This window comes from Mus pahari, chromosome 8 (assembly GCF_900095145.1).
Source record: "Mus pahari chromosome 8, PAHARI_EIJ_v1.1, whole genome shotgun sequence".
NCBI lineage: Eukaryota > Metazoa > Chordata > Mammalia > Rodentia > Muridae > Mus > Mus pahari.
This window is the reverse complement of record NC_034597.1, coordinates 46,805,952-46,817,127: the sequence shown is the minus strand read 5'-3', so window position 1 is coordinate 46,817,127 and position 11,176 is coordinate 46,805,952. Positions and strand designations below refer to the sequence as shown.

Sequence of the window (11,176 nt, the reverse complement as noted above, 5' to 3'; positions counted from 1 at the left end):
GCTACCATTACTGCTGCCATGACAACACTTCCTCCATTACCACCACTGTGAATTTTGGAGAAAGGAAGGGAGGGGCTCTGGGGTATGGGGCCACTGTCCTGTGACACTGTCTACCAAGACCCTCGGTGTTTATGGCTGGTCAGGACCAGAGCTGGGTTTGAGTTCACCATCAGTTTTGGGCTGTTGTGGGGCCTGAGCTTGAAGCTGGGATAGGAATTGGGATCAGGTTGTCGTTTGGATTGCACATCAGAAGAGCTGTCTCAGGACTGGAGAGATGGCTCAGTGGTTAAGAGCACCAACTGTTCTTCTGAAGGTCCTGAGTTCAAATCCCAGCAACCATATGGTGGCTTACAACCATCTGTAATAAGATCTGACACCCTCTTCTGGTGTCTGAAGACAGCTACAGTGTACTTACATATAATAATAATAAATAAATCTTTAAGAAAAGAAAAGCGGTCTCACCAGGCAGTGGTGGCACAGGCCTTTAATCCCAGCACTCGGGAGACAGAGGCAGGCGGATTTCTGAGTTTGAGGCCAGCCTGGTCTACAGAGTGAGCTCCAGGACAGCCAGGGCTACACGGAGAAACCCTGCCTTGAAAAAACAAAAACAAAAAAACAAGAGCTGTCTCTAGCTGGAAGAGACTGTGACTGTCTGCCACCTTCAGACTTTCTGCCCTGACCCCCGTTTTATTCACAACTGAGTAGGCTCAGGACCTCTCAGTTTGAGGGAGAATGTGTCAGGGCATCTTGCCCCACCCAGTTCAAATGACAATATTGGTTTCTGTGGATTACATTCTGTGGTTGAAAAGCCCTTGGGAACCCTGGCCCCATTTGATCCTCATACACTCAGGGATGAGATGGTTAGAACATTTGAACTGATGAAGAAACTGCTCCGACCTGCCCAGGGTTGCTGAGCTCTGCATGCTGAAGCCACATACTAAACACTTTGCTTTAGTGATTTAGCCCTTTCCTGTTTCTGTATTAATATAGAATGATTAAACGGAGGCCTGGCCTCAACTTGCCAAGGTATTGAGATGTGAGTCTATTCCTGAGGTGCACCCCACCACACTGTTGTGGCTTTGAAAGCAGCAGGGAACAAGGCCTCCAGGGAGCGGCTCAGGGGCTAGGGCAATGAGTCAACTTTAGCATAGTGGGGAAAGAGGGTGACTAGTTAAAAGAAGAGTGTAGCAAACCAGGCATTTTCCTGTTTCGCTGTAATCTGCCAGGGCACACGTGTGCTCACATACCCCGCCCCTTGAAGCCACGCCCCTTCTTGTATCCTAGGTGATAAACAAACAGCCCCCCCCCCCCAGTGAAGCCCTTTGGCTGACCCGCCACACACCTGCCTTGAATTTTGATCTCCAGTGGTATATATTGGAAGTCTGCTAGGTTCCAGGGCTTGCCAGCTCAACAGGGGAAAAACTCACACCATGCTTACTGTCAGCCCTCTTCTGTAATCCCAGCACTTGGGAGGCTAAAGCAGTGAGCGCAAAGTCTGCCTGGGCTATATGTGAGACCATTTCAAAACAAACCAAATAAATAAATAAATAAATAAGTAAATACCAGTGTATATGTAGATCCTGAAGCGGTTCCTACTCCCCAAGATACCTTTGTACAGGATTCATTTCCAAACAGATTGCTACCTACAATGCTGCTTTGAGTCCTTTTTTTTGGCCAATGCTATTTTCACTATCGTTGATGGTGGCCCATGGGGCAGAGTGAAGAGGTCCTCGCTGACGGTGCCTCGGATAGGGCCAGAGAGAGCCTCCCTAAAGATGTCTGGCTCCTCTCTGCCTTGGGGCTGTTTTAATGACATCTCTGACAGTTCACCCAGAGCCAGAGCGGGAGCTGGAAAGTACAGAGAGTGTGTTCCTGGAGCCGGTTGGTCTGGATTCTCAAGAAGAATTCCAGGCTGCAAATGAGAGGAAATGCTTACCTCCAGCTGATGAGACACTCTCAGAGAAAGAAGGGAATGCCAGGTAGCCTGGGGAGGAGGCTCCTGTCCACCCAGACCTGAACGCCAAGACCTAAGCCTTCCGGAGACTTTCAAGCTGGGAGGGAAAAACAAGACAGTGTTTCTCTTGAGACCCCCAGAACTTAGAAGAAACAGAGAGATAGTCTGTTCATTCTGGGCCAGGCTGTGGAACAGCAGGAAAGAGAGACAGACAGGAGCGCAGTATGCAGAGGGCTATGAGAAGACCTGGTAGAGCTGGCTGATCAGGGACTGGCAGGTGGAGCCAGTTTGAGGGCCTGAATGCTGATGTCATCTGTCTGCAGCCTGAGGTACTGGGACCTTCCTAGGCAAAAGGAGTTCCAGTCCCAGGGACCAGTTTCACAGGGCCAAACCTGGTGGGTGCTACAAGAGAGCTTAGCAGCAAGGCCCTATGAAAGCAAAAGGAGGCATCTCCAACTAGGGAACAGATCTGCCCTGCAGGGCTGAGCAGAAGAGCCATTCTCTTTTCTCTCTGAACACCTAGTGTGGCAAGAATCAAGTTGGTGTGGGATCCAGTCGCCTTCCCTTTTCACTTCAGCCTCAGGTCTGACAGGACTTTGATCCGGACCCCCTCCTTGCATGACCTCAGTTCCTAGAAAGGAGAAAGTGGGTGGAGCCAGTCTTTCCCGCCCCTACCAGGGGACAGCCCCCAGAGACTGGCCTCTTGACAGGAGGGATGAAGCAACCATCTTCCCCTTTTCCCAGAAGCTCAGCCCCGCCTCCCCTCCCCTCATAAACTGCTTACCCGGCCCGCCCTACACCTTCCACTCGCGTGGCTACGTCCAGCCTGTTGGTCCCGTCCCAAACGCCCTGACCTGCTCCACCCGGGCTCGGGACCCGGTGGTGCCATCACCAACACCGCTGCCAGGTGAGAGGCTCCAGCGTACACTTACCTCAGTGCTGAGCCACAGCGGGCCTTCGCTGTCAAGGGACACAGCCCAAGCCCAGAAAGGACCGATCTCTCCAGTGCGTACCTGCTGTGGGCTGAGACCCAATTTTCCTGGGGCCAATCTCTGCTTACGCCTGCTGTGCCATCTCCGCAGTCCTGCCTGAAGTTTGTCCTGACGTGAGGCATGTGGGGAGACTCTGACCCCTCTGCCTCCTACCTGCTATTAAATAGTCCTAGAGTCTGGACCTCTAAACGGAGAAACCAGCGGGTGGAGAGACCTATATATACAGGGTTTGGAGGTGTTCTTTTGGGCAACTGCGCACTTCCTCAGATGGATCTTCAATGGTTTCTCCACTGGACATCTGTTTTTTAGTATGATTTGAGAGTGTCTATAGCAAGGTGGAGAGAAGGTTTTTCTCTGCAGTATGATGTGCTTCTTCTGGGTGACTGAATAGGGTCTTTGGGGCATCTCAGGGTTAGAATGTGATTATCCCAGTCACCTAGCTGGTACTGAACCAATTTCTCTGGGTAGAGTTTCTGGGTGGGTGGGATGGACATCCCAGGCACAGGAGATCTGAGTGAATGAGCACCCTCTGTCTCTTCTACACAGGCACAATGGAAGGTCCTCGCTCAGACGTGGGCCGCTGGGGCAGGGGCCCCTGGCAGCCCCCTACAACACCGTCGCCGGAGCCAGAGCCGGAGCCAGAGCCAGACAGACGCTCGCGCTCCCGCCGAGGAGGAGGCCGCTCCTTCTGGGCCCGTTGTTGTGGCTGTTGCTCATGCGGGAACAGAGGGGACGATGACTGGGGACCCGAACCTTCTGGCTCCAGAAGCCGAGGGACCAGCTCCCGGGGTGGGGACTCTCGGGGTAGAGACTCTCGGGGTGGCCGAAGACCCGAGTCTCGGGGCGGTGGTGTAAATGCAGCTGGAGATGGCACCATCCGAGGTGAGATTACACACCTTAACCTAGAGCTGAGCCTTTATGGAGCCTAAGGTTTATCCTGGCATCTCTAAGGGTGCTGAAAGACTGCTGAGAAGGGTCTGGGCTCTTCGTGGACTCTTCACTGACCCATGGATGTGATTTTACAGAGGGAATGCTGGTTGTGACTGGTGTGGATCTGCTGTGCTCACGATCAGACCAGAACCGCCGAGAGCACCACACGGATGAGTTTGAATATGATGAGCTGATTGTGCGCCGTGGGCAGCCCTTCCACATGATCCTTTTCTTGAACCGGGAATATGAGTCCTCTGATCGCATTGCCCTTGAGCTCCTCATCGGTGAGTGGGACCTGGAATGGGAAGGGTAAAGCCCCCAGTCTTGTTGAAGGGCTGGTGTTAGGTTAGAGAGGTCTTTAGGCTCCTCCCCGGCACTCCTCACCTCTGCCAGAAGAGGTTGGTGCGGGACTCCTAGTGCTCCCCTAGTGGTGCTCTCAGGAAGGACTGTGGTCCTGCAGTTTCCTCAAGCTGGCTTTCCACAAGCCTCCAGAGGCAACTGTCTCACAGCGCTTTCTCCCTGGGCTGGCCTCTGTGTCTCCTTCAGCATGGTTGACTCTATGTCTCCATGTGCCCTTCTTTCTGGGTCTTGCTGGTTCATCTCCCTAGCCCCCATCTATCAATCTCTGCCTCTCAATCACAAGGCCCAAGGCAAGTGCCTCCCTCACCATGTTGCCTGGTGACCGTTGACTGCCCAGGCTGGTGATTATGCAGCTGCTGGGGGCGGGTGACTCTTCTAACCCTTTGATTACAGCCCAGCCATGCACGCCCCAGCCTCTAATTTCCCAGGTACCCCTACCACCTCCAGAAATGCTCTGGGCTCTAGAAACTGTGACCCCAGAGAGCCACTCTGCCCTTTAGTATCTGGAGTGTTCTTTCCTATGGGGCAAATGGACTTGACTCAATTCTCTCCTTTTAGTCCTATAGGACAGTGACAACAATGGCCCCAGTGTCCCCTCCCTACTCGAGTTCATTGTCGGGGGAACAGGTTTGGGATGTTGGACTGGGGTTCTGCCCTGACATGCGGGAGAGCATGGGGCGGCCACCAAGCTGCCCTAAGGAAGATTGTCACAGACTGGTGTGGTAACCCTACTTAGGGACACATAAATTGGCTCATAGACATTTGGGTGGGGCTGAATGAAGTCCTAGTCTCTGTCCCACTTCCAGAGCGACTCTCTCACTGCCTAATTGCTGATCTTGTTACTCTAGGAAACAATCCCGAGGTGGGCAAGGGCACCCACGTTATCATCCCCGTGGGTAAAGGAGGCAGTGGTGGCTGGAAGGCCCAAGTGACTAAGACCAATGGACACAACCTAAACCTACGCGTCCACACCTCCCCCAGTGCCATCATTGGCAAGTTTCAGTTCACTGTCCGTACCCACTCAGAAGCCGGAGAGTTCCAGCTGCCCTTTGACCCCCGCAATGAGATCTACATTCTCTTCAACCCCTGGTGCCCAGGTAAGCCAGCCAGGGTCAAGAGCAGGGGCAGATGGGTCAGGGCTTCCTTTCCCGAGATCCAGGTGGGTGTCTGGACATCTGGTCATAGGAAGAGACACCCTCTCAATGTCCAGGAGAGGAGACTGAGGCCCAGTGTAGAAAAGATACCCACCTTACTTCTGATAGAGGGCGCTGGCCACAGCCAGTCTTTCCCACCATCCTTCCTTAGAGCGGTTGGATCAGGCTAGAAGCATCCCCAATCCCACTTTTGGTTTTCCTGTGGGGATGAGTTCTGCAGACCTGGCAGAGGGGAAGGCAGGGCCCTTGAAAATGGATAGGATTTGCAATTTCTTTTCTGGGGATACAGAGGACATAGTGTATGTGGACCATGAGGACTGGCGGCAAGAATATGTGCTTAATGAGTCTGGGAGAATCTACTATGGAACAGAAGCACAGATTGGCGAACGAACCTGGAACTATGGTCAGGTATGGCTGGGCTCAGATTTCTTTCTTTCTTCCTTTCTTTCTTCCTTCCTTTCTTTCTTTCTTCCTTTCTTTCTTTCTTTCTTTCTTTCTTTCTTTCTTTCTTTCTTTCTTTCTTCCTTCCTTCCTTTCTTTCTTTCNCTTTCTTTCTTTCTTTCTTTCTTTCTTTCTTTCTTTCTTTCTTCCTTCCTTCCTTTCTTTCTTTCTTTCTTTCTTTCTTTCTTTCTTCCTTTCTTCCTTCCTGTCTGTCTGTCTGTCTGTCTTTCATTCTCTCTCTCTCTCTCTCTCTCTTTTGAGACAGGATTTCTCTGTGTAGTGTTGGCTGTCCTGGAACTCACTCTGTGGACCAGACTGGCCTTGAACTTACAGAGATCTACCCACCTTTGGCTCCTGAGTGCTGGGATTAAAGGCACGTGCCATCCCTGGTTTTGCGCACTCACTAAAGGGAGATAGAAATGAGGGACGTGGTGGACCAACACTAGCCTTTGGTTTGAGCATCACTTGGGAGGAGCTGTCCTTACCTCTGCCCTCCTGCCTTCCAGTTTGACCATGGGGTGCTGGATGCCTGCCTGTACATCCTGGATCGGAGGGGGATGCCATATGGAGGTCGTGGGGACCCAGTCAGTGTCTCTCGGGTCGTCTCTGCCATGGTGAGCACCCCTGTATCCCTAAGCCCTATCTGTGTCTTCCTGCCCTGCCCTTTATGGATTTTCCATCCCTGTCCCAGAAGAGATTCTTCACCCCTTCTCCCTTCCCTCCCCAACCCCCCTACCCCCGAATCTCCCCTCTATCCCACCCCACCTTTCATTGTTTCGGTCCTGGCTCCTTTGGAATGTAAGGCCAAACCCCAAACTTGGCACACCCAGTGTTCACATTCCAGTGTTACAGATGGATTGGGGGAGGGGTGGGAGGGTTTAAGTTGATGTCTCAAGAGGTTGCAGGGTTAGGGGCTGGGGAATCCAGAAGGTCCTAAGCACCTCCCTAAATCCAGCCACACCCTATCTTTTCCTGGGCAGGTGAACTCCCTGGATGACAATGGAGTTCTGATTGGGAACTGGACCGGCGACTACTCTCGAGGCACCAACCCCTCAGCGTGGGTGGGCAGTGTGGAGATCCTGCTTAGCTACCTACGCACCGGCTATTCTGTCCCCTACGGCCAATGCTGGGTCTTTGCTGGTGTGACCACCACAGGTAGTAGAGGGAATGGGCCAGGAATAGCCTGGACTCTATGAGGAGGGAAGGGTTCTATTTCTGCCCAGCCTAACTATGGCTATATGATAGGGTGCCAGTAAGGGTGGATGATAGCATGACCTTAATTATCATTAATTAGTGTCAGCAACTGAGAGGCCTAAGGGAGAGAAAGAAGAGGCAATAGTCGGGGTCTGTGCCAAGCAGGTGGCTTTGTAACCCACACTGCTTTGCAGCCCAAAGGACACCTGGGTCTTCTGACCCCTAACTGTGATGGTCCCTCTGAGCTTGGCAAGTTCAGCACCCTTTTCTTCCTGCTGATGCCACACACACAGCCAACCTCCACCCCAGCCCTTACCCTGCCCCAGCCCTTACCCTGCCCCAGCCCTTACCCTGCCCCAGCCCTTACCCCTGGCTCCTCCACAGTGCTCCGATGCCTGGGCTTCGCTACCCGTACCGTCACCAACTTCAACTCTGCACACGACACAGACACCTCCCTCACTATGGACATCTACTTTGATGAGAACATGAAGCCACTTGAGCATCTGAACCATGACTCTGTTTGGTGAGCATAGGGTGAGGGGTGGCCTGCCATGTGCCCAGAAGAGGATCTGAGGCTGGAGTGCTGAGCCGTGGTACGGATGGGGGCTGGGAGGACCTGAATGGGAACCTCAGGCCCAGAGCCCCCTCCATGCCCCTCTAGGAACTTCCACGTGTGGAATGACTGCTGGATGAAGAGGCCAGATCTGCCCTCAGGCTTTGATGGGTGGCAGGTTGTGGATGCCACACCCCAGGAGACCAGCAGTGGTAAGGCAGGCCTTGCCCAGACCCTATTCAGAACATTCCTCCAGCTCCTGAGTGTTAGCCCCGGTCTTAGCTAGAGAGCCAAATCTATAGTTCTTTGTATGGATTTATCAACTGAACCACCACAAAGCTATTAATTTATTTTCCTCTCTTTAGCTACTTGACTTAATTTTATTTTATAATTTATAATGACTAATATACTGAGATGGTTCAAAAGTCAAAAGAGACTCAAGAATATTCAGTAAGAGGTTTCCCTTTCCTGATAAGCTAATTATTCTTACTTGCTTTTTTTGTTTGTTTGTTTGCTTTGCTTTGCTTTTTTCAAGACAGGGTTTCCCTGTGTAGCCCTGACTGTCCTGGAACTCACTCTGTAGACCAGGCTGGCCTCTAATTCAGAGATTTGCCTGCCTCTGTCTCCCAAGTACTGGGATTAAAGGTCACACCACCGCTGCCCAGTTCTTACTTGCTTTTTAATTTATATATCCCAGATATAATTAATTAAAAGACACACATACAAAGAGAAAAGTTATGAGTAATAAATGTGTGAATGGAAGGGAAAAAACAGTATTGGATTGAAGAAGATAAAATGTTAAAGTTCCTTATTTTCTCTTAGATGTCTTTAAAGTAAGTTTCTATTTGGGGTGGGGGATTCCCACCCAAAATCTTATCATCAAACTTGATCAATCAGAATTTCCACCACTAGTAGTACGATCTAATAGTACGTATCTATTTCTTCCCAGTCCTGGTTTTGAACCTGGGGCTTTGAGCATGCTCAGCATCTATTTTTCGTTCTCTATTTCAAAAGTTCCCCTGGTGATTCTTATGGACACCCATGTTTGGAACAAAACTCCATGCCAGTGGGACACATGGTGAATGGCAGCTCTGGGAGGCAGAATGGCTTTGCCTGGGTCTCCAGCAGAATGAGTCCTAGTTCCCCTTCCTTTTGTTCCCCTGTTCCCTGCACTCATGTGCAATATACAGAAATCAGGGCTCAGACAGAAAGCAGCCCTGTAACTGTCAGGCCCGACCTGGGCGACGCGACCTGCCTGCCAGCCGCTTATCTCTTCTCCGCATCCGCAAATGCTGTCTCCATAGCAGTGGCCCTGCTCTCTGCTCTGCCCTCGTGACCTCCTCTCCCTCTGGCTGCGATGCTACCTCCAGGTTACTCAGCCTGTCCCACCAGCTACTTCCTTCTCTCCCCCACCTTCCTAGAGTCAGACAGCCTTGGCCGGACTTACATTCTTCTGCCCATTTCCCAGACCCCTCCCTGTCAGTCATCTATGTAAAAAGGTGTCCTGGATTGCGTAACCTAGCAATGCTCGCCATGCACTTGGAGACTTGATCTCTGGTCCGGCTCTAAGAAGAAATGGGGTAGGTGTCAGGCAGGGGCTCTGACAGGATGGTTAGGGCTTCGGTCTACCACGATTATGTCTTAGATGAGTGATACGGGCAAGGAAGTACCTTACACCTTTGTGTTTTATATTCTGTGTGTGCGCGTGTGCGTGTGTGTGTCTGTGTGTGTGTGTCTGTGTCTGTGTCTGTGTACTATAGACCATATGGTGTGGTTGGGAGGATTACATGGACACCATGTAGCATGTAGCATGCCTACAACATTACAGCTGCTCAATCAGTAGAAGCTTTTTCCAGCTGTCTTATGAAGTCTTGGCTTCCATCACACTGGCTAGGCCTGTTTCCCCATCTGCAAAAGGAGACCAGCACCTTAGGTGTTAAGGTTCTTTCCTGTTGGATGGCCCTCACTTCCTGTTTACACTTTCTGTCCCAGCCTGCCCATTTCAGCCAGCTCACCATCGCTCCTCAGTAGGGAGCCCTCCTGAGTATAAGGACAGTCCCTTCTCGCCCACCATCCTTCTCACTTCCCAATCAGGAAATCAGAGCGTGCTGCAAAGCTGAGGTGTTTCTGAAGGGGCCACCAGTGCTACCACTGCTCTCAGCCGACCAGAACCATTATAGGTCCTGTGACCAAAGACTGGGGGAGGGTGTCCTGCACTCTGAGACTCGTGGACACTGCAGAGAATGTGCTGACAACCTGGTTATCAAGTCGGGCTGTCCGCAGGCCCCTCCCACTCTCCCCCTGCTGTTGGAGCCTCGTGTGGCCTCTGACCAGACCACAAGAGGACCCCTTGGCCTTCTTAGACCTGTCACCTGCTTCACTTCCTAGGCATCTTCTGCTGTGGCCCCTGTTCTGTGGAGTCCGTCAAGAATGGCTTAGTCTACATGAAGTATGACACACCTTTCATTTTTGCCGAGGTGAGGGCTGGGCTCTAGGTGCCTCCTCTAGCAAACTGTCTGAAGTGACCAGAGCCTTGGCTTCAGTCCTGAACACTCTGGTCTTGACTTCCCCGCTGACTGACTAGCTGTGTAACCTCGGGCAAGTCACTCCTTCTAGAGTCGTGGTTTCCTCAACTGTAAAAAGGAGATAATAATGGCTGCCTCGCTTCCTGTCCTCAGGATCAAAAGAGATAATGGATATGGGGCTGCTTCATTAGTTATAAAGCAAGCAAATACGCACAAGGAATTACTGTTATTAATGCCAAAATGGGCTACAAGGAGCCTCCTAGGCAAGCTTCTTCCCCTGCTTCCAGAGCATGGCGGGTTGGCCCTGCCTGCAGTCCCTGGAGTTGAGGGAAGGTACTGGGGTCTCGCTCGCCTTTCTCCCTGGTCCTTCAGTCCTGCTGACCTTTGCTCACCACAGGTAAATAGCGACAAGGTTTACTGGCAGCGGCAGGATGACGGCAGCTTCAAGATAGTGTATGTGGAAGAGAAAGCCATTGGCACACTCATTGTCACAAAGGCGATCCACTCCAACATGCGAGAGGACATCACCCACATCTATAAGCACCCAGAAGGTAATATGCTCCTGGCCCAGCCAGCTCCTGGCTGAGGGCTCCCCGCAGAGCCTGTGCCTACCCCAGCCAGAGCTCAAACGCACCTTTGACCTCAACCCCCAGGCTCAGAAGCAGAGCGGAAGGCTGTGGAGAAGGCGGCAGCCCACGGCAGCAAACCTAACGTATATGCCACCCGGGACTCTGCTGAGGATGTAGCAATGCAGGTGGAGGCTCAGGATGCTGTGATGGGACAGGATCTGGCCGTCTCTGTGGTGCTGACCAATCGTGGCAGTAGCAGGCGCACTGTGAAGTTGCACCTCTACCTTTGTGTCACCTACTACACTGGTGTCTCTGGGCCTACCTTCAAGGAGGCCAAAAAGGAAGTGACATTAGCCCCAGGAGCCTGTAAGTGGTCTTTCCTCAGTCCTGTCCCTAGATGGTATTCCCTCTACCTAGATGGTGCTTCCGCCCCAGCCCTGCCCCTAGATGGTGCTCCCTCCCCAGCCCTGCCCCTAGATGGTGCTCCCTCCCCAGCCCTGCCCC

At 52.1% G+C, this 11,176-nt stretch overlaps 1 protein-coding gene across 2 annotated transcripts in view; it reads left to right on the top strand.

Annotated features, from left to right (window-relative positions):
• The first annotated feature begins 2,755 nt into the window (after positions 1-2,755).
• Positions 2,756-11,176, top strand: part of Tgm1 (transglutaminase 1) — a 13,901-nt gene continuing 5,480 nt past the window's right edge. Inside the window, exons 1-12 of one of the 2 annotated variants that reach the window (XM_021203450.2) lie at positions 2,756-2,959; positions 3,493-3,828; positions 3,972-4,160; positions 5,085-5,333; positions 5,680-5,798; positions 6,338-6,445; positions 6,812-6,986; positions 7,410-7,548; positions 7,687-7,790; positions 9,967-10,055; positions 10,501-10,654; positions 10,757-11,038. In XM_021203450.2, coding sequence (XP_021059109.1) covers positions 3,498-3,828; positions 3,972-4,160; positions 5,085-5,333; positions 5,680-5,798; positions 6,338-6,445; positions 6,812-6,986; positions 7,410-7,548; positions 7,687-7,790; positions 9,967-10,055; positions 10,501-10,654; positions 10,757-11,038 — 1,939 coding nt within the window. In that variant the 5' untranslated portion in view covers positions 2,756-2,959; positions 3,493-3,497. The remainder of the gene's footprint in view (positions 2,960-3,492; positions 3,829-3,971; positions 4,161-5,084; positions 5,334-5,679; positions 5,799-6,337; positions 6,446-6,811; positions 6,987-7,409; positions 7,549-7,686; positions 7,791-9,966; positions 10,056-10,500; positions 10,655-10,756; positions 11,039-11,176) is intronic. The other variant, XM_021203449.2, reaches the window with a different exon arrangement.